The sequence below is a fragment of the Episyrphus balteatus genome, chromosome 1 (genome assembly GCF_945859705.1).
Source record: "Episyrphus balteatus chromosome 1, idEpiBalt1.1, whole genome shotgun sequence".
In the NCBI taxonomy this organism is placed as follows: domain Eukaryota; kingdom Metazoa; phylum Arthropoda; class Insecta; order Diptera; family Syrphidae; genus Episyrphus; species Episyrphus balteatus.
The window spans coordinates 118,950,538-118,974,187 of NC_079134.1; the positions used below are offsets into that span (position 1 = coordinate 118,950,538).

At 32.6% G+C, this 23,650-nt stretch overlaps 1 protein-coding gene across 2 annotated transcripts; it reads right to left on the reverse strand.

Moving 5' to 3' along the window:
* Nucleotides 1-5,491: 5,491 nt before the first annotated feature.
* Nucleotides 5,492-23,396, reverse strand: LOC129906257 (nucleoprotein TPR). 2 transcript variants are annotated; one of them, XM_055981926.1, is made up of 8 exons: nucleotides 23,061-23,396; nucleotides 15,391-16,757; nucleotides 13,536-15,326; nucleotides 6,578-9,615; nucleotides 6,276-6,517; nucleotides 6,089-6,219; nucleotides 5,889-6,019; nucleotides 5,492-5,820 (listed from the first exon to the last, which is right to left on the reverse strand). In XM_055981926.1, coding segments are annotated over exons 1-8 (6,864 nt in total). In that variant the 5' UTR covers nucleotides 23,224-23,396; the 3' UTR covers nucleotides 5,492-5,819. The 2 variants fall into 2 exon arrangements, with proteins under 2 accessions (XP_055837901.1, XP_055837900.1); XM_055981925.1 differs by having other exon boundaries at nucleotides 5,884-6,019; nucleotides 23,061-23,395.
* Between the last annotated feature and the right edge of the window lie 254 nt (nucleotides 23,397-23,650).

Below are 23,650 nucleotides of genomic sequence, written 5' to 3' on the forward strand. Positions count from 1 at the left end.
TCCTAGGCACGTTATAGCTTATAGGGCATGAAAGTTACCCTTGTTTCAATAGTCCTATTAGCGTAGGTGACAAGGTGATTGCTGTTTAATTTTGCTTTCTGAGTTCGTATCCCCACAGAGATTGCTATTTTTTTTATATTATATTTTGTTTTGGAATATTATGAAATGCGTAACAATTAGAGTCTTTTTTTGCTGAATGGAAACTTAAGCATTTAATTACAACATAAATCCTTATGTGACAGTTTACGCCGAAGTCAAAATAGAGCCTTAAAATTTATGTTCAACATGAATTATTTAAGGTTCGTTTCAGCTAATGGCCCTTAAAGAAAAAAAGAAAAACGTTAAGAAAAACTCAATGTAATAATTTAAATGAGGTAAGAGCTCAAACCAATAAGTCGTTTTGGCTCAAACTTTTTGTTTATTTTTGATTCCAAGGAGGGAAATTTGAAATTTTTTAACGGCACCAACTAGAGATGCTGCAAATAATGATTCGGTCGAATACCGAACATTCGACCACGCTTATATGTACAGTGCGGTTCACTTGGTTAGACGCACCAATTTTCGTTTAAATAAATTTCATTTTTTTTTGTGTGTGTGCAAGAATAACCAAAAAAATTGTATTTATTAGAATGGTTATTTAGTTCTTAATAGAAAAACAAAAAGAATTAGTGGGTGAGTGGAAGTTAACGGTACTTTTTAGTCCTTCTTGTCCTTGATGTAAGAAAAAGGGCAGCTTTTTTCGGTTCACATGATTAGACGCACACCTTAAATTAGTTAGTTTGGCGAGATCTATACAACTGATTTTTAAGATATAGTAGTTTTTTTTGAGATTTTCAAAATACTTTAATGCGAATATCTCAGAATCCTGACGTGATAGAATTTTTTTTGACTTCGGATTCTAACTCATCACATCAAATACTATAAGACAAGTATACTTTTGTTTCTAGGAGAAAAAAAAGCATTACAAGGCGGTTTAGTGAATAAGATATTTATAATTAGAAAAATAGTATATAAAATTACAAAACACGTAAAAATTTTGTTTAATGTATTTTATTATGGTTTTCTTTACATATCCCTCTGTAGGCACACCTCTTTTTTTTTGACGTGATAGGCACACGGGTGCGAATTTGGTTTATGCTTTTTCATGTCGCTAGAACTTTTTTCGGTCACAATATTTTATAGAGAATCAAGCATGAAATTAATGTAGAATATTCCGAGGAATTCGAATATTGTATTCACATTTCCGAAAAAAAAAATATTTTCACCCTTATAAAGAAACTTTTTTGTGACTACTTTTTTGAAAAATCGTAATTTTTTAATTTTTGTCCTGCCATATTATGAGGAATAAGTACTTCAAATTTGAGCTCAATGCGACAAGTAGTTTTAATTTTATACAAGTTCAAATGAATCTAAAAGGATGATTTTTTAGAAACTACCCACATTTTTCAAAAATCATTTTTACAAAAATGGTACCTGATAGAATTTTTCTGAAACCAGATTTAGATTTAAGAAAATCTAATCTTTCATAATATCAAAAAGTTATTTGAAGGAGAAAAAAATAGTTAAATTTTGCAGACCAGTGTAATCAAATTAAAGGTTCACTTAAATATTTAACTGAATTATACATATTTCTCTCAACCAATATAAACAATTTAATACTCAGATTAAAGGCTAAAGCTCGGCTAAATTTAATACTTGAGTTTCATAACCATAAAATTTAACCGAGCATTAGCTTTTAACCTGAGTTGTTTTTATACACTAGCCCAAAAAGTTTAAGGAACAAAGGAAAATTCGTGATAGCTCCAAAACAAGTACCAATTCGATTTGATTTTTTCTACTAAGATAGATTTTTAGAAAAAAAAAATTTCAAAATCGTTGGAACCTTATAAATTAAAAAAAAAAACTCAAAAATAAAATTGGTATGCAATTTTGTAGAAATTACTAATCCAAAAACTATTATTTTCCCAAATTTTCTTTCTGTTTTATATCTAAACTATATAAATGCTTTTGTATAAAAAATTCGTTGAAAATAAATTGGTAGTTTGGCACGGTTCTACGGTAGGTTAATAATAATTTTAAGAAATGTCCATGATTGCCCAAAAACTATTATATAATTTTTTTAAACAAAATCACTGGTACCGTTTTCGAGAAAATTAAACATTTCCTAAATTGGTTTATGACAGGTATCGTTATTTTTGATAAAAAAAAATTAGTTCTAAAAACCCCTATGGAGATTCTGCAAAAAAATGCTACATACCAAGTTTGATGTTACTCGGTAGATCCATTTAGCTGTTCCTTTGGGAGGTGGCAAAGTACTACTAATAGCTAACTAGCGATTTTCAATGGAACGCACTTTCAACGAATTCAATACAAATCGTATCCACTCGGGAAGAAGAGCATGAGTAGGTAGATGATAGTACTAGATTAAACAAAAAATCTACTATTAGCAGACTACCACCTCCAGTGGAACAGGGCTATAGTAATCCCATGTCTGATTGTTATCTCAACTTTTTTTTTGTACGAATGCATAGCTTGACTATATCATGACAAAATAAAAAGCATGTAAAAGCTACATTCTTCTAGTTTTAGAATCTTAGAACCAAATACCTATGTATTTTATTTCAAATGGTGAAATAGAAAAATCATTGGAACTATCCCAAAACCACATTTTCTTGCATTTGCGATCAAAATATGCCCTTTTACCTTTTGAGTTTATTTTAACATTTTATTTATAAATATCGTTTAAATTTTAGATAACAAAAATGTTTTAATTAAAAATAAAGAAAAGTATACAAAAATGGTACGAAAAGATTTTTTTTTCAAAATTTAATATTTTATAAAAACTTTTAATTTTTATTTGCAGTTGCAAATTTGAACAAAACCGTATATCCAGAGTCCTTGTTCGCAAACATAAATCAGTTTAAGCAAATAAACGAGGTTGTTTCGTATTGTATTAAAATACTTTAAAATAATGTGAAATATGGCCATATTGTATGAACTTGATCCCTACCTACTCTTGCATTATGCGGTTTAAGAAAATAGTAAGTATATGCCACAGTGCATGTGGAAAACATTCAAACAATGTGAACTACAACTTTGGCCTAGATATTATTACAAAAAGCACCCTAATCAAAATTAAATAAACACTTCTATAACTGAAGAAAATCTTCTTCTTTTCGTTAATAAAAACAAAAAACAAAATCCTTCCAAACATACATAAGAATCAAACATTCAAAAATAAATATTCAATTCAAAATAATACAAAAATTTAAAATAAATTCAATTTCAATATTACAGAAACAAAAATAAACAAACACACTACTAGCACAAAACAAAACTAATACAAATACACCAAATATAAATAATATTGTAAATGTGGTTACTTAGTAACCAAAAGTCCTTTTCAGGGATTTTTCGGCCATCGAATACACAATCCTAAAACGATTGTGGCGCCACCCCTCAAACGATTGTGGCTCCACCCCTCAAACATAGCGGACGTTTTTTCCGGTGTCACTTCTATATATAATTATTCAATGATATTACAAAACGGACTGCAGAAAAAACGAAACCCAGAGAAACAAAAGTCTTGACAAAGAACAATTATGAGATTCGAAAGCGAGTCAAGAAAATATTCAAATAATATTGAAAAACTTATTGTTTTTGAGGAGCGACTAACTTCTACCATTGTTAAACATCAAAATAAAGAAAACTTGTATTGTTAAAACTTTATAAGAGAAAATAAATTTATTCCAAAAGCAAACGAAAATCAGAACGATGGGTAAAAGCGCTCGTTAATTCAATGAGTATTTTTTAATGATACTTGTTTTACACAATTGAAATTTCACGAATACGCAGTCTTGCAAACGGTAACGTTTTACGCAATAGGGGCCCAGAAGATTTCCATTAGTTTTCAAAAATGTGTTTACTCAGTTCCAAACCTTTCTCATCTTACATCGCTCTTTTTTCACAAAAAACACTCATTTTTACTCATACAAAAATTTTCCTTTCGCACCTGCTCGAATTTATAAGAAGATATGAAGGTGGCGCTACATTTATTTGTAACTCAGTTCGAATTTGGGCTCAGTTCGAAAACGGTATTGTTATAAGTACTTTAGTAGTTTTCAAGCAGAGTTTTCAAATAAACTGGAAAATATTAAACAAATGAAGAAAACTAATCAGTGGTCGAGTCGCTTTTGATGACGGATTTGCACTTCTCTATTCTTAAAAGCTATTTGACTTCGCTCGACCAGTGTGATTAAATTTAGCTCTATTTTGCTATTCGATTCACGTGAATTTCTAAACGAGGATTTAAATGACGCAAGGAGTATTTGCAGTAAAAACCTGGTCAAAAGTAACTTTTCTGAAAATCAAAATTGACATCAAAAAGTTTAACAAAGTGGGTTCAAAACATACATGCACTTATTTTTTGGTTTTTCGATCGTGCCCTTTTAAAAAATGAGTTCAAAGTTATTTGTTACATCTACTTCAGTTTAAGCGAGGTAGGTAATTTGGTAAGTGTTATTCAATATGGGATATCGAAGTGTTGTGATACATAGAAATCTAAAAAAATTTAAATGGAGAATTCTTCTTCAGTTATTTATTAACGATATTAATAAAGTTTTGGATATATTAGATTGTGTTTTCTATTCAATTCGGGTTAGAACTAGTATCTAAAAACTTGATATATTTTTTTAAGTTATTATTTGAACTTTGTTTTAGTATACCCCATTATTCTGCGGTGAATTGAAACTACTTATGAGTTAGTTTATATATTCCTTAAACCAATGCAACACAAATTGGTTGCTCTTAGGTGCTCTTTAGAGAATTAAGGGTCAATTAGTTTTTCAATTCCTGATAGAAAATACTCCGTACTTTATGCAATGTTTTTTATTTTTAAATTAAATTTACTGGTGTTATTAGTGTATTTTATTTTGGTTAATCTTAATTAAGGTTAAGGTAGATAGAAAAGAAACTGAGAATTGCGTAATAGGCTTGGGGCCAACAATTTGAGCAAAATAATGTCGGAAGGCGGAAATAGGCCATTAATAAAATTTATAAGTTTTTGATGATAAAATAAAAATAACAAAAACCACGAAAAAAAAGTTGGCCAGGTTTTTAATGAAAATACTCCTATGTCTTATGTGTGACGGTTAAAATTAAATCAAAGCCAATTTGGCGTGATTAATGAGTGAATCTTTCGATTCACACGAATCGAATAGCAGAATAGTGCTGAAAATCTTACCCAGCAGCATAGAGAAACCGTTATTCTTAATTGTTCCTATCTCAAAAGACAACCAGCATCAATCACTTACCACAAATTATTATATAAATAATCGGCCCTAGCGGGGTATCCCTCGAAACGGAAAATTCTACGATTTTATACGAATTTTGCTTCGAGGTGTACTTCCGACAGATTCGTATGAAATCGGAATAATTTCCGCTTCGACAAATACCTCGCTAGGCCCGAATGTTTTTTTTTTTCAAACACACATTTTACTTGAAGTAATTCCCAATTTTATTTGACATTTGTTATTAAGTATTTTAGTGTTCATTTAATGCAATCAGCAGCGATAGGATGTCGAAATTAATATCGGTTTATATAATAACTGAGTGTGTAGTGGAATAAGTATTTTGGAAGAAAATAGCATCACGTTTTATATTTTAGTTTCTAATTATAACTTATTTATGAATAGCGCATGTTTCCATAATTCATGCCACCTGGACGTCGCATACGACGCGCCCTTTGAGCACGTTGATTTTGGAATCCACGAGATGGACTTCCTGGATTGGGTGATGCGTTACGTGGACTTCCTGACTGATCTAAAATGAAAAAAAAGAAATACAAATTCTAGCGACTAATAACACACACAAAAATAAATTAACCTTGCCAAACAATTGGTGTTGGTCTTCCTCCTCTTTGAAATCCCCTGGGTCGCCTGGTAGCCACGTTACCTCGGGTTGTTTTAGACCTTGTGTTTATTGAGGGCGATGTTGAGGCTTCTGCTTCACGTCCCTCCTCCTTTAATGTTAAATATATATATTTTTAAATATAAATTCAAGAGGCAAAAATATAATAAGCTGAAATTACTTCTAAGTCTTCTTCAAGGTTAGCTTTTTCACCTTCTGATGAGACTGCGTCAATGCCTTCGCTATCTTCTGCAGCTGTACCTTCAATTTGGTTTTGTTGAATTTCAGATCCAGATTGCGTAGCACCCCGACCTGTTAAATAATCATTCATTTTATTAAATTCAAAACCTAAGAGAGGTAATTCTTACTTTCAGCAGAATCTACGTTATGAGAAACGGATGCAACCTGTGCGGTTTCGAGTTCCCTTTCATCGGCAGCCACCACACTGCAACTACCACCATCTTCAGAAACTTTAGCAGTTTCATCAGATTCTTTTTCTTCCCCTAGAAATTCATCACCTTCAGCATCCTCTGCAAGATCAATCTTTACTTCTCCCTCCTCTTCTTCTATAAACTTAGATCCTTGTGGGGAACTAACGCTTTCACTACAACTATGTGAAATCATTTTTCATTAAACAAAGAAGAGATTTATAAAGCTTGTAAGAGTTTACCTGTCGGATCTGTGTCCGCTGAATTGAGGAGTGTTTGCTTCTTCAACAGCTTCACCACCTTCGATTCCCTGTTGCAACATCATAAGAGTTGCTTTTTGTTGGCGGGACAATGTTGTTGTTTGTTTGCGCGATACACCTGGTGGAACATTGGTCGGTTCACAACTGCCACTACTTATTGCCTGACTTTGTTGGTTATTATCTTGGTTAGCACTTGAGCCTGCATCAGGATCATTTTGATTTTCTGAAGTACATTGGACAGGAACATCCATACAATCATCAATTTCCACTTCATTTGTGTCGCCTTGAATATTACTTTCATCTACTTCAGGACATTCGTTGCCATCCATATCTTGATCCTGTTCATATGAATCTTCATAACCTTCGTTTTCTCCATCCTCAGTTGGGCCATCATCTGCTTCAGCGTTTCCCTCGTCAACCATTCCTTCATCTTCCTCTGAGTCAACAATTACAATGTCATCTTCTTGATCTCTTTGAGATGAGGTGGGAACCTGGTATTCTACATCAACTCCAGATTCCGAAACACCTACTTGAGAGCCCATAGCCTCTCCAGTGCGAGTTCTTTTGTTAAGAGGCTTTGATTTCTCACCACAATCTTCGGCAGTGCTAGTTGAACTATCGCCTTCAATATCTCTGGGTCTCTTATGACCGCTGGCCTGGGTGGTAGTTACGTTGCTGCTGGAAGATGCATGCCTGTGACTACTGATGGAAACATGAGATGAACTTGTTGTTCCTGAAGTACTTGGCTGGTTGTTTGGCTCTTGTTGACTTTGCACTGTAACTGGGGCATTCTGAGATCCTTCCACTCGAGGCGATACCAGAGCAACAACTTGTTGTTGTCCGCCACTAACGAGGACCTGTGATTCGTTTGTCTGCAAAGGAACGCTCTCAGCTTCTTGGGAACATTCTGCTGCAGATGCTCCCATTGGTGGTACTGCAGCAACAGCCACAGCTGCTGTGCTTGTTGATGGCATGTAATCGGTGTGTGAGCTGGTTGGTGAAGATGACATTGATTCAACATTGCTTCCAGTTGTATGAACTTGCTGTTGTGGGGGCACCAATGCTGTGTTACTGCCTGAAGCTGACCCTTGACCCACACTTATAGTGCTGTTTTGACTTGTAGGTAGAATAGCTGCAGTTCGACTATTTTGAACGGAAATAGGTCTAATACTGGCTAAGGGGGTGTCACCGCCTCTCCATGGAGTTACTGTTGCCGATTGTTGGCTACTTGAACCAGACATTGGTTTGACGTTTGCTGTTCGAGGTGATGATTCGGAAATGCAACCCTTATCGGAAATGGTGCTGGAGCTTGTGGACGGCTTTGCTGATTGCTGCAAGCCCAGTTGTCTGTTTAGTTGATTTATACGTAAAAGAAGTGATTCGTTTTCTCGAGTAAGTCTAGTGATGGCTTCCTTATTTCCAGCTGTTTGTTCCAACAAATCTTTTTCTAGGCGGGCAAGTTTCTCGTCATATTGTGTTTTAATGCCGGTAATTATAGAATCATGATCTTCAGTAGATTGTTTAAGATTTTGTAGCTTAGTTTTGGTTTGAGCCAGCTCTTGTGATACTAAGTTCTTCGATTCGGTAAGACTCATTATTCTGGACTTTGCTTCTCTCAATAAGAGTTTTCCTCTTTCGTCCTTTTCAACAGAAGCTCGTAAATCTTCGTTGTCTTTACGCATCTTTTCATTTTCTTCCTGAATAGTTTTTATTACAGAGTTCAGTTGTTCTATTGTTTCCTTCAATCCTTCCTTTTCGTTGTCAGTCTTGACAGATGATGGTCCGCCTTCGCTGGTGTTTGCTCCGGAATTCGAGTTGTCTCCACTTGCTTCAGTTGAGGCAGCCTGTTTGTTTGAAAGCTCAATGAATGAATCCTTGTAGCGCTTAGCAATTTTTCTGATTTGAATTTCCTTGTTCTTTGAGTCGACAAGTTGGGCGTCTTTAGATTCCAGATCTTCTGCAATTTTTTGAATATTTTCTTCCTTTTGTAAAAGTTGATTTTTAAGCTCCATCACTTCTTGTGTCAAACGTGAGTTTTGTTGCTTAAGCAAATTGAAGTCATCAGTGAGTTTTTTCTTTTCTTCTGTAACCGTTGTTAGTTGACGTCCAAGGTTTGTTATTTCTGCCTCCATTTTAACCTTTTCCGTTTTAATTTGGTTAAGTTCTTCATTTACTTGTCTTAGTATTTCTTTTTCAGATGTCAACATTTTGGCAAGATTTTCTCTCTCTGCTTGCAGTCTCTTGAATTCTTCTGGATTTTTGTTGTTCTTTTCTATGAGAACGTTAGCTCTTTGTCTCCATTTGATGGCTTCAGTGCGAAGAGAATTGTTTTCGGTGGAGAGTTCTTCGATTTTGGATGACAATTCGTGGTTTTGCTTTTGCAACGGAAATAGTTCATCTTCAATTTTACCTGTACGATCGCTAAGCTCCTTTACTCGAGCAGACAATGCATCGCGCTCTTCGCGAAGAATACGGTTGCTATCGGTGATGGCATTGAGAGTTTCAATTTTGCGTAGAATTTCTTCGTGACGTGAAGCAGTCGCAGAACTGGTTTCGAATTTCGAACGCTCTTGATTTAGGAATCCATTTAGTTCATCAATTTTCTTTTGAGAAATTGTGTGCTCAGAGACAAGACGCACATTTTCAGATTTAAGAATGTCAAATTTAGCAACTGCAATGTCTTTTTCTTTACGGAGATATTTAATTATTTGCAATAATTGATCATTGTTCTTTACGTCTTCTTCGGCAATAGATTTGTTTATATCGGATGATTCATTGAGCGAATCGTTGTTTGAAGAGTAAACACTGGAAGTGCTAATAACCGAAAGTTTTGATGTAAGTGCTTGAATTTGACTGTGAAGTGAAGCATTTTGTAAGTCCAAGTCGACCAATCGGCTTTCTAGTTCTTGATTTTCCTTTTGTAGAAGTCGCTTTGTCTCATCCAAAGTTCTTCTGTTCTCATTCAACTCGTTGACAGCTGCATCACGGCCTTCTTGCAAGCTCGAAATTTGCTCACGAATCTAAATTGAAAGAGGAAAAAGAATAAAATGTTGATTCGAAATATGACTTAACATCAAGGATAAGATGACAGATGGTCCCACTAAATACACTGCGTTTAACTTCATGAAAGACAACAGTAAAATGTATCTAAATACTGAGTTATGATCAGGGAAATCGTTAAAAAATTTAAATAATGGTTGTTAAAAAAGTTGAAAAATCTGTTAATCTGTTATTAGGAAAAAGGCTGACACACTTAGACCAGTAATGATTCCGTTATAGTACGAAGCCACTTTGACGAAATTCCTTACTAATTAAACCAGCTCATTAAGGTTTTCATTAAGACGTGATTGGAGATCACATTACAAATATAAAAGGTAATGTACATAGGTACTCCGAGTTTCGAATTGCGTAAAAAATGTACAAAAAAACTCTATGAGAGGAATGTACATTTGATATTCCTCTCAGTTTTTTATGTTTGTATCCTGTCACCTTTTTCAACCATAAAGTCGAACGATTTGGCATAATATACTAGTTCACTGAATAGGGAAGAATCTGAAAAGAGTTATGACGTCAGCTACATATATTTGAATGCAGCTTTGAAGAGGGGCATCGCTGCCAAGCTCGTCCGGCTGTGCAGGATGACGATGGAGAATGCACGCTGTTCCGTCATAGTCGGTTAAGACCTAACTGAAGCATTTGATGTCGAAAAATGTTTTAGACAAGGCGAAGCACTGTGGGATGAAATGGAATTCTAGCGCGCCAAAAGTTCGTTTGAGAAGACTATACTATATAAGGTCTTATTTTCTTCTGCATTTACTTTTTAAGGTCATTGCTAACATTTTATATATGCAGAAAATCGAAAACAAAATAAGGGTGAGAGGGTTGAGGGGTTAATAAGCTCGGTTGAAAGAGAAGTATCAATCTCGGTAGGTGCAATTTAAAACTGTCATATAAAATATGTTTTGGTATTCTTATAAACTTGTTTTAAGATTTGAGTTTTATGATATCAAATTAGATTAATTCTTTGTATGAGGGGGTATGAAGATGGGAGAGTATAGGTATTTGTCAGGGTAAGAGAGATTTATGGACTGACTGCATAATGAAAAGATAATAATACTGCCCTTTTGAAATAAAAACATCTTTTTTTTATCTTAAGATTATTTTTTCATAATATTTTCTGAATCACTATCAGTAAGGGTATTCACGTAACGATATAATTTTCTACTTTGCAGAAAAATAGAAAATTCCGCAAAAGGCTTAAATGAACACCCCAGCAGAAAATAATTGCGTAAACAAGGGAAACAAACAGCTGTTTGTTAAACGTCAAATTGAACTTATAAAATGTGTTCAATTAAAAAAATAAAGTCAAGCTAATTTTGCAAATACTATGCAACAATAAAAAAAAATGTAATTTGCTCAGATAAAATAATATTTTTTTTAGTATTAACATATGTTATTTGTGGTTATTTGAATAATAAGACATAAATCGCGTTCAAAAAGATTATTCCAGATACGAGTCACCCAGATAGCCTATCCGATAGGTGATTAAACACATCTTTTTAAGTTTTTTCTATTTTTATTGTTGTTTTCCGAATTGATGATACATAAGGATCTGAAGATGGTATTTATTCTTGATATTTTCTGGTGTGGTCTCTTCTCATTAGCCTATATTCTTTATTACATGCTTCTGCAGCTTCTTCTGACAGTTGACCTTCGACCGTGAATAAAGATATAATAACCAAATAAGTTTTATTGGGTTATATGAAATTTACTTATTTATTTACCCAATGGCAAACTCATCTTACGAATGACATGAGCACCATGCAATAAAATATGATGTACGCTAGATGGAAGATAAAACCATGGATAGAGCATAACAAATAATTTTGCGGTCTCGCGAGCAAATGCCTCAAATTAATTTTTTTTTAATCTCCGGGCTGTGTTCCCATTATTTGTTGTTCCTGCGCTTATGTAAATGAAATACAAATTTATCTTTTTGTTCGTAAGTCATTTTAAAAGTTAAAAAATGTAATAACTTTTAAAAAGGAGATACTTTTGAATTTGGATTATAACGTTAAAAATATAAAACACTTAACACGCACTTGTACCTACTTGGAAGCTTAACTGAACTGAGAGTCTATTAAGCTTTCGCGACTTAAGTAATGTTTAAACGGCTGACAAACAATGGTAATTTCACGCATAATTCAAATCGTGGCATATAGGTATAAAATGGCAGACAATACGACAACTTACCAGTCGGGAAAAATAGAAATGTAACGTCATTTTGATTGATAATCTCTCACAAAATATCGTATAACTAGACAAGTTGGCTGGAATTGGCTATGATTTTTTGGCAAGTTTAGCTCAAGACACTAGCCAACCAAGAAAATGAAAAGAGAAGAGCTTGCGAAATTTTGGCGGTCTTTTGAAAACAAAACTTGTGGACAAAAAAACACTTAATTTAATTGTGTCAATTATAAGCAACGAATAAAAATATAAAGTTGTTGTTCATCATTACTGATTCCTTACATTACTTAGTAGTGGTGAAAAAAATCCTAGCTCATATCTGTTTATTAAAAGAGGAATATCGATTGATTGAAAATGGACCAATTTGGCTTGGAAATTTAAATTATTTAAAGGCCTCTATGATACGACGAATAACGGAGAAGTGTGTTGGGTTTTCCAATAATGGGTACTAGAATTCTTTTAGTTCAAGTATTAAGAGTGTTCTCTGAAAATATTAAATATTTTCGAAACTATTTTTGAAAATGGGTTTTGGCGCACTAGAGTCCCATTTCATCCCACAGTGCGGCGCTGGTCACCCTAAGTAAGTTAATAAGTAATAATTAAATTATAATAAGATAATTATATTTTCAATCCGAAACCTTGCAAATCTTCTGTGCGATGAGTCGTTTTCGATATATATAGACTTGCGCGTTTTTAAAATGAGCTGAATTCACAACTTCCCCTGCATTTGACTAGTCATTGACTGAGCTTATACACTCTCGTCATGGTACTACCACGTTCACCTCGTAATGAAACTAAAATAACGAAAAAAATGTGCCAATGTCATTTTCAAGACGCCAAGTTCTAACCTAACCTAAAACTGATTAGAAAAAATGTGAAAATGTAAAAAAAATGCAATTTTTTAAATCAAGTTTAGGTTTAATACACAATATTGGAAATAACAAATTTAAAAATGGAGCGGTATCCCTTTTGATACAAGGTCCGCCAATGTGTTTTGATTTTTGTAATGTTCTATTTGGAATCAGTTTTTTATGTTCTCATAATTAAGCGCTTAGAAGGAGGGAAAAAAGCAGATAACTTTTATAACAATTTTTATGACAAAGCTCAGAAACTATTTGATTTTTTAAATCAGCGATGAAGATTTATTTTTTTACAAATTTTTTAACGATAAAACCTTTTTTGAAAATATGCCAATTTCAAATAAAAGAGAAATGACAAAACAGTCTTCGAGAAACATACTGATACACAGATTAGTGGGACCTTAATTATACTAGGGGATTGTTATAGCGATCAGGAAAACGGATGAGGAAACTGATTTAAATTGATAATTGCAATTCCAGGCAAAAATGCCGCATTTATCGATAGAAAATTAAGAATAAGTTCATTGGGCTGATCAATTTATTGATAAATACATATAAAGTTTTGTGTTTTTCTGATGATTTGGATCAGAAAAATAAAGAAATACATTTTTTTCCAAGAATAATTGAGTTGAACAATTGAAAATATTTCTTGCAAAACTAATGTTTCAGTAACTTGCAATAGAATAGTTTGGCATTTGTTCTTTGAATCGCATAAAATACCTATTATTATCGTTTTCCTGATCGCTTTAACCGGCCTCATAATCGATAATTTACAGAAGTTTGAATAAAATTTATCAAATTAAATTATGAATTTAAATAAAGTAGAAACTTACCTTTGAAAGCTCACTTTTAACTTTAGATAGTTCCTGGATATCTGCTGAGTGTAAAACCATTTCATTAGCATACTTCTGCTCTACTGAATTAAGAGACTCCGAGAGATTATTAAATTCAGATCGAACATTTCTCAATTCCCGATTGCATTCATTTAATTTCTGAAGTGTCTCCTTTAATTCTTCTTGAGTTTTCTGTAATTGCATCGGTTTTGCACTTCCACTATTTTGTGCTTCTGTAACAGCTTGTAATTGAATTTCTGTTTCGAGTTCTTCAATGCGAGACCTCAAATCTGTTTCCAATTGTTTCAGAGCCTTTATTTCAGCCTCAGCCTTTGCTACATAATTATTATGAAGTTGATCAAGATTCTTAATTTCTTTTTCAGCACTTTCAGACATTTTGAAATATTGTTCAGCATGTTCTTTTGCCTTGGCTAGTTCATTATTAAGAAACTGTAATTCAAGTTGGTATTCTTCATTTTTCATGGTCAATTCACGTATTTGTTTGTTGGCTGCTGCAATTGGATTATCGTCTTTAGATGGTGCAAGACTTTCCTGAAGTTTTTTACTGAGTTCATCAATCTGCAGTGATTTTGTGTTCAATTCATTACGCAATGAGAGCATTTCTTGTCGAAGTTGATCAGCAACTCGAGTTTCTTCTTCCATTCTCTCCTTAGCAGTTTCAGTTTGACGTTTCATATCAGCAGCAAGTTCTCTAAAACGATCTTGTTCTTCTTGATAACGGCGACGTTGAGCTGATAACTCTCGTTGGGTCTCATCTAATCGCGATTCCAAGCGAGCTTTACCCTCCATTTCTGATCGTTCAAAACTAGCTTTTATCATTTCCAAGTTATTCAAGAGTAGATGTTGATTTTGTCTTTCACGATGGAAACCTTCTTTTTCGGATTGTAAACGCGAAACGGCATCCTTAAGAAGACGTGTCTCTTGTCGTAAATGATTAACCTCGGATTCAGCTGCCGAAAGATTTTTCTGAGCTTTTATAATTTCATCCTTTAGATATAAAGTGGTTTGCTCGTGCTTTATGTTTGTGTTTTCATAGTTCTTATTTCTATCTTCAAGAGCGGCAATTTGTTGTTTGTATGTGTTGATATTTTTTTGTTGTATCTTAAGCTGTTCCTTGTTATATTCAACGGTGGACATAAGTTTGCAATTAGTGGATGTCAATTCACGAACTTCAGTACGCATAGAATCAAACTGTTCATTCAAGATTTTTTCATTGTTTTTCTTCTCTTGGGTATAATACTCGTATTGTTCTTTGAATGATTTAGCCTGTTTAGTTACTTCCATGAGCTTAGATTCAAGTTCTTGAATCTGCTTATCTTTTTCTGATGCTTCTTTTTTATTGTTTTGGGCAGCAGCAGAGTTGTCTCCATCCATTTCCATAGTTTCATCAGTATCATCTAGACGCATTTTCGATGAGTTGTTTGCATTTTTGGTAAATGCCTCGAAATACAAGCGCTTATAGCGTTCACATTTAGCCATGCTTGTGTTTAGCATTTTGGTTTGGTTTTGTAACGACTCTTGCATGCTCTGCATCTTTTTAGTGTAGTTTTCAATTTTTTCCTTGTAAGACGCTTCACTTATTTGCTGCTTTAAATTTTCAATTTCCTCGAGTTTGTCACTAAGATCGCGGACTAATAATAGCAATTTCTGATTGTTTTCGTGTAGTTCTGTAATGTTAGAAAATGTTACGAGTTTCTTGGATATAACTTCATCAGTTGATAGATTATTGCTGAGTTGTTGTTGGTTCTCCGAAGTGAAGCCGCAACGATTCTAAAAAATAATATGATTTTATTAATATATAAAACACAATAATAAGAAAAAAGTAAGTGCATACCTGTTCGATTTCCTTAAGCAAATAACAAACTTGTCTGCTTAAATCACTTTGAGAATGTTTAAGTTTTTTGTTTTCACGTTCTAGATGACTTATTTTAGTCTGAGCTTCATCCATTTCCTGTTGGTTATCGGTCCTTCTCAAGATAAGTTCGTCAAGTTTTGTTGCTAAAATATTATTAGCCTCAATAAGTTTTTCGTATTCGATTTCTTGTTTCTTGATTTGGGGTGCTCGTTCTTCTAGCTCATGAAGAATTGTCTTCATTTGAAGGTTTAATCGATTATTTTCGCGTTTCTGTAATTCACAGTCTTCAGTTGCTTTTACGTACAATGAATAAAGCTCAGTGAGTGTCATGTCAGATTTTATGAGACGACTTGCCACAGCTGCAGAAGGTGCCAATTTTTCAATTGCATTTTCCATGTTCTCAGTTTGTACTTCCTTAAGCAAGTCATTAGCATGCAAGATTTCGGCCTTTAATGATTCAATAACTTTGTTTTTCTCTTCGATTTCTTCTTCGTGTTTGATGGATGTTGATTTCATATTAGTTTCAAGCTCGCCATATTGATCGCTGGCTTCAGCAAGCATGCGTTTTAAATCAGTTATTGCTTGTCCCATTTCGTTACTTTCCATTGCTCGCTCTTCAGAGTTTGCTTTGTATAGTTCAGCTAGCTTGGTCTTGGCTTGTAGTTCTTTTTTGTAGAATTCCATCATTTTGTTGGCTTCTTCACTTTGTGCAAGCATTTTAGCTGATAGTTCTTGTGAGTTAGCAGTCAGACTATCAATAGTTTCCTTGTATTGGTTGCATTGGGTATGGGCTATTTTCAATTCTTCGATTTTTTCGTTAAGTTTTGTTTCTAAATGCATGTTTCTTATTGTATTTTCTCTGCGAATGTTTTGAAGTTCTGAAATATTGCGATTGAGATCTTCAGAAAGCGTTTGCACTTGGTTTGTTAGTATAGCGCGTTCTTGTTCCATACGTTTCTCCTTGAAATCTAGCGCAGCTTCCTTACTTTCAATCTCATCAACGCGAGCTAAGGCTTCGCACTTACTATTAATGGCCGCTTTCAATTGGCTTTGACAAGATTTAAGCTCTTGTTGTAGACGTTCTAGTTCGGAGTTTTGTCTTTCTATTGCCTTTAAAAGCGAATCACGTTCGTCAATAATACTGTTTTTGTCACGGCGAATTGTTGATAGTTCAGTTTCATATTTATTGGTCAAATCCATTAAGTTGGTTCTTTCGGTGGAATATGTGTCCAGTTGTTTTCTAAGTTCGGCGACATTACGTTCTGAATTTTTTAATTTAAGTTCATGATCTTGAAGTTGTGAACTCAAGTCTTCGACCTTCTTTTCACAACTGGCCCGGATTTCATCTTAAAAAAAATTAAAATGTGGATAAATAAACAGATTTAAGAGAAATATATAAACAGAAGGCAATTAAATAAAAAAAAAAAACAAATTTAACAAATTAACCTATATTTGCTATCAAACAAAATATAATTCATGTTTATTTCTTTTGAAGTGACCTAGCAGTAGGGTGTCCGTTATTTCCCAAAGTGATGTTTTCGGGGGAGACACCCCCCAGATCGAAAGTTTAGGGCCTAAATAAGGGGAAATTAGCAAAAAAAAATTTTTTGGAGGTCATTAACCCGTGCCTCTAAGGTCATACTTTCCCCATACAAATTTGTATGGGAAATTTTTAACTCATACATAAAATTTTTTTTCTCTCGAGTTAAATCATCTATTTTTAAAATGTTTGTTGTTTCTGGTTGGAAAATAGTTCCTTTAAAAGATTACATTCAAAATATCCCGTTAAAAAATTTTTTTATATTTTATTTCGGTTTTTGAAATTATTAGCTGTTTTCGTAGTTTTTGCTTTCATCTATCACATAATTTTAAATGCAGTTTTATTGGTTTTTAATTCTTTTCAAATATTGCATTCAAAAATTTGTGTATAAATCAAAAATTTTAATTTTTTTTTAATTTTTTTTGAAATTTTTGCCGTTTTTATATTAAATAAATATTATTAAATACTTTACCCTTTCTTGTTTGCAACTTTTTTGATGTCATTTTTTAGGTGAATAATTTTTAAACAAAATTCAATAAAAAAAATTGTAAACATATCTTTTGTAGTTCGAAAAAAATAAATTTAAACGTATAAAAACGGCAAAAATTTCAAAAAAAATTAAAAAAAATTAAAATTTTTGATTTATACACAAATTTTTGAATGCAATATTTGAAAAAGAATTAAAAACCAATAAAACTGCATTTAAAATTATGTGAAAGGTGAAAGCAAAAACTACGAAAACAGCTAATAATTTCAAAAACCGAAATAAAATATAAAAAAATTTTTTAACGGGAAATTTTGAATGTAATCTTTTAAAGGAACTATTTTCCAACCAGAAACAACAAACATTTTAAATATAGATGATTTAACTCGAGAGAAAAAAAATTTTATGTATGAGTTAAAAATTTCCCATACAAATTTGTATGGGGAAAGTATGACCTCAGAGGCACGGGTTAATGACCTCCAAAAAATTTGTTTTTGCTAATTTCCCCTTATTTAGGCCCTAAACTTTCGATCTGGGGGGTGTCACCCCCGAAAACATCACTTTGGGAAATAACGGACACCCTACCTAGCAGAGATTGTAGGTATTACTGAGTACATCATATTTCGGCACTTGAAATTTTTCATAGACCCTAACAATTTCAAGTTATCGTAAAAAAAAGCAAATTGGGTGTGGACTGAATCTCAAAGTACAACATTTTTTTTTAAGCTTCATTTTCTGTTTTGAAAATTTGTTCTTATGAACAAAGAATAAAGAAAACAAAAGCATGTGCACCGCATCGAGTAGCTCATGTGTGATTTTAATACTTTATTTTTCCTTTGATTTTTCCAAGATTTGATTTAGGTTTGGGGGATAGTACGATAACTAAGGCGGTGAAAATTTTACTATGGGAGGGGAGTATTACACTTTATTTTAGTTTTTAAATCAAGTTATTTCAATCAATAGTTTTTGAAATAATTGATTTCAAAGTTAAAATTTGGAAAAAAAGGTAAAAAAAAATTATATTTAATACAATTTTTGTTAATAAACTGCCTTACTTGATATCTTATCAAATGTTGAAAACCATTTGTTCCTATGCCGCGAAGTTTTTGAAAAAATTGAAAAATAAGAAAACTACTTTTTTTTAAGAAGAAATTTTATTGCACGTGTTTTAATGATGTTATTTTTAATGGGGGTTTAGTTTCTTTTCTGGCAAAGGGGACCAACCAGACAAAGTACTTTATAGATAATAAAAGTTATTTACATTGGCGCCTGCCTGGTGAGGTATCTAGTTTTTCTTTTTGAGGTACCAAAATTTATGGAAAACAGTTAAAAAATTAAAAATCTGATAAAAAAGTAGTTTTCGTGTTTTTCAATTTTCTCAAAAACTATAAGGCATAAAAACATATGGTTTTCAGTGTTTGATCAGGAATTAATTGAGGCAGTTTACTTAATCAATCAATTTTGTATTGATGTCCACAGTCTTAAGAAAAATTGTATTCAGTGCGTTTTTTTCACAATTTTTGACTTTGAATTCGATTTTTTTGAAAACTATTGACTGAAAAGACTTAATTTGAATTTTAAAATTGATTGTAGAATTCTGGCGTTTGAAAAATGTATCTTTTATAGTTGTAGGTGTTGCCATTGTTTTTAAATATTTTTTTTTTTATCATTTTTAGTTTTTTTTTTAGAAAATTGCAGCTCCCTCCTAAACGACTGGAGACAGCCCCCCTCACATAGTAAAAAATGTTTGTATTTGACTGTTCTACAAAATTCCGTATTTTTCACCGCCTTATCTGACTCTTGCCTAGGTTTGGAATAAAGTTGTGAATAATATGGACTTGGAGTTATTTTTTGGATTTAAGTTTGGTTACATCCAGATGTATTTATAAATCCAACTTAAACTACTGAGTAAAATGGCCGTTAAAAACAGTAGTATCTCCATGTTGCTTGGTAAAAATTACATTTGAACGTTGATATGAAGAAGGGGTAAGTGAAAATTTCTAGCTTTAATTAATTGTCGTTTAAAGTTTTTGGTTTATAACTTTTTATATGGATATGAGAGAGATTTAGGGCGATTTTGTTCACTATTGCTCAACTTGAAGCAAACTCTAAGTAGATAAACTTGAGAGTTGACTTCAACTCGAAAGATAAAACAAAAGTTGAGAATATATTTTTTTCAGTTTTTTTTTCAATTCTTGTGTTTAAAATAAACAAAAGTTGGCCTACTTCCAGTTTCAAAAGTCCTGACTCTGAGTTTTTTTTCTCCCTTTCAAGAAAATTGAGAACAAATAAACAAACAACTCAGTTTTGTTGACTCATTATGACAAATCAACTAAAAAAACAAATCATGCTTGTTTGAATGAATTAAATTCTAATGAAAACAACAAAGAAAAATCTGAATTTGTTTATAAATGATTTCTATGGTGATGACACCAAAATAATGGAAAAATAATAAGGGCCATTTTGTTCGCTCGAAGATTGAGAAAATTGAAAGTTAAACTCTCGAGTTCAAAATCGAAAGTTGAAAACGTCAACTTTCACTGAACAAAAGTAAATTGGGAATTTGAAGAAAAAAATCCTCAAGTTATGTTTAACTTCAAGTGAACAAAATGGCCCTTAGAAAAAAGATCTAACGATAACTTCTAAACTACTGACACTAGATGAAAGGCAATTAAATACAGCAAAATTGAAGATGTCAAATTGTTCTCATCAAAAGAGTATCTACAAAAAAAGAATGGCCCTTAGTAATACACTCGAATTTAGCAAAACTCGATTATAAAAATATTAATAGTAATAAAATTTTACTGCTAAACTTATTTAAAAATGATGTATGAGTGAGACTATCCAAGTGTTAGGGATCGGTTATAGCGATCAGAATAATCAATCAGAAAAAAAAACTTCAAACAGATATTTTATTATGTTTTCATTTGATTTGAAACAGAACTAATTGATTATAAGTTTACAATAGAACTATTTTTCGTACGAACTGATTGACATTTCAAACAAATTGAAACAAATCGTTCCTCTGAAGTGTTTTATTTTTTATTTCCTTCTGGCATAAGTTTTACTGATCGCTATAAACGAACATCAGGAAAAAGTATTCAATTTCATACTGCTGCTTTCCTGATCGCTAGGGACCCGATGTGCCAAAAAATTTTGTTTGGTTATCTTAGAAATAAGATATTTTTAAGTCAAATGTAAATACATTTGAATTGAATTGAAAGAAGGGTTATTCATATAGGTAAAGAACCCAATTTTGCAAATGCAAACATTTTTATGGTCACAGTCTCACACCCCTATTCTCCTCCACATTCACAACTTGTTAAGAGTCAGAAAACGAATTTACCCTTTGTTAGGATGAGTGCAATTAGTGACATTCTCTATAGTTCTCTCGACAATTTTTGTGACCATCATAATTTATGACTGTGGGGGGAGAGTAGGGGTGTGAATTAACAAATTCACATCTTTATACCTGTTCATTAGGGTGGAGTGAAACTGCACTTTTTTTTTTTCTTCTTCTTCTACATACCAGGGACGGGTGCCATTAGTCATCAAAAAAAAAAGCATACCAAATCACAACACCCTTGAAAATTTACATGCTTGTTGGAAGTAAAGTACTGGGAGCAATTTCCAAAAGAGAGGGAGCAGTTTTTAAAATTCGATGCTCTTATTTGTTTTTGTACAAAAACAGAAAACTGCATCCAAAAACATCTTTTCATTTTCGAGAAATTAACAAAAAACCAAAACTATTTTTGTCTAAGAAATTTCTTTATTTTTTGTTTTTACGTGGCTGGATCATGGGGGTTGGGGGTGCTCGCCGCCCATGGATTCTTGCAGTAAGGGTCTTAAGTCAGTAAAATCGCAATTTTTTAATGAAAATTGAACAATAAATAATAATGTTCATGTTTTTCGAATCAAAAAAAACTGAGTAAAAAAATAAAAACTCAAAAAACTCCATAAATTAACCTCTATGGTGTTTTCATTTTTTTTCAAGTGACTTGTGAACCCTCTAAAACTTCTTTGATCGATCTGAAACTTTTTTTTCCGTTATTTAAGTTCCAAATGGCACCCATCCTGGCTATGTAGAACAAAAAATAAGACAACTTTTTTTTTCACTCCACCCTACTGTTCATATTCGCCATAATATGAATTTCTTAAATTCGTGCAGATTTTTAATGCTTATTGAACACGAGCACTTCATTACCCTACAACATGCATGTCAAACTTGCGGCCCACTACGAATAACTTTGCGGCCCTCCACATTTTTAATAACTTTGAACTTAAGGTTATAATTTATATTTTCTGTTCTACGCATATTCACTTCTTTTTTTTAATGAACATATAAATGTAGAATGAACCAACAACAAAAAAAAAATTATAAATATTTCAAGATCTCGTGGCTTAAATCAGGTTAAATACTTTGATTTCTTAAAGTGATATAGGAAAAGAATGTTCTGATCTAGGTACCCCAACACGGTAGGTTAAATAATGAATGTCTTAGTTATGGCATTTAAATGCATCTTAGCTTTTTGGAAAATCAGAAGAGAAACAAGGATTTGAAACGTACAATATGTAAAATTAAGAAAATCCTTATTGAAAAAATTTAAACATTAAAACTGAATATGAAAAAGGTTTGTAGAACAATGCCTTTGACAGACAAGTGCTTTTCATTTTCTTTGATTGTTTCCATAAACATAGAATAAATAATGCCGGATGATAGTAAATGGAGGCATTTGAAATTTAGTGTGACTCCGATGAAAGTTACAAATTTAACACAAATTTAACACAACCAGTCGATGCGAGCAGCTGCTTTTACTTATTAAGAGGAATAAGTCACCTTTAAAATTCAGCCTAAAATGGTTGTAGAGAAAAGATTCCAGATACAAGGAAGAAAACATTAATGAAACCATTCTTTTAGTTTATAAATCTGTTTTATAATAATTCTAGTTTTACATTTTTTGTGGCCTATAAAAATTTAGATCTCGTAGTTTTGGCCCCTAGTAATCATTGAGTTTGACATGTCTGCCCTACAACCTTTCGGCAATCCAAACTAACGACTCGTGAAAAGCCGGCACAGAGACTTTCAACTAAAAAAGTAATTCTAGGTGTTTCTGGTATTTGGTATACAAAAGCTTGTATACATAGATTTGAGACTTACTATGTGCAATTTTATAGCCAGTTTCTAATTTCGCGAATCTTTGTCTACATTTTGTATCCTTTGCGATAATATTTTTTTTATTATTTCGCAACAAATTCTCATATGTAGATTTTACCCTCCTCTTTGCGATTAAATCTTTGATTAAATGAAATTTGCAAGTAAAAAAAAGTTTGGAAAAGAGTTCTAATCTATATTTCCATGTGCCTATTCACCTAGTAATGGTTTATTGTCACTATTTTCAAACGAAATCTCAAAATAATATTAAATAATTGGTTTTGGAAAGTTTTCCTAAAAGAGGAATCCATTAGCATTGAAAAAAATTGCCGGCATGGCGTCTGTGTCTACCCAGCAAAAAAGGTACAAAGACGAGATTTTGATTTCATTTATGCAAGTCTTAGCTTATTTTTTTTTTTTGTTAAATATAATTAAATAATGTATAATTTTAAAGATTTTTTATTAAAACTTACCAACAGTATTTCGTGAGGTTTCCCCCACAGCTTTTGTAGTGAGGAATTCATCAAATATTTCCTCAAAATATTTATTAATTTTTTCCTGGACATCCTTGGGTGTTTTCTCCAATTCTTCGGCGGTTAAGATTTTAACAAGCAGTTCTGGACCGATTTGATCCATATTTTGAACGATTTAATGCAAATTTTCTGGAATTATTTTATGCAAAAAAAAAGAAAATCTAGCGTACTTTAGTATATATCAAATATTTTCTTCCTTTTTTTGCGCTTTTGCCCTTTGCTTGCGGTTTGCGTTTGCTTTTACGAAAATTGTATTTGCACTTGCACTAGAGAGAGAACAAGATAAAAGTGATGCCAAAATACAAAATATACGTAAACTAGGTATGTTCGTTTTTGATCTGGAAGTTCACATTCATACCTCAAACTTGGCCGTAGAGATTTTAGCTTTGTTCATTTTTGCCTTGTCTGCTTTTACACGAAGACGCCAAGCGCGAGACGCACATTGCAAGGGAGAAAGAAAGTTCGAAAAGATGAAAAAAGATGCAGTATGAGTCTACTTCGACTGTTTGTTTGCTTCTACACGAAGACGC

What these genes read in the sequence shown, in the direction of transcription:
- LOC129906257 (XM_055981925.1), bottom strand. Translation starts at nt 23,223, where the DNA reads ATGGATCAAATCGGTCCAGAACTGCTTGTTAAAATCTTAACCGCCGAA. An exon ending in AACCTCACGAAATACTGTTG is followed by an intron (nt 16,758 to 23,060) that starts GTAAGTTTTAAT and finishes ATTTTTTTTAAG; the next exon opens with ATGAAATCCGGGCCAGTTGT. An exon ending in TAACGTAGATTCTGCTGAAA is followed by an intron (nt 6,220 to 6,275) that starts GTAAGAATTACC and finishes ATTATTTAACAG; the next exon opens with GTCGGGGTGCTACGCAATCT.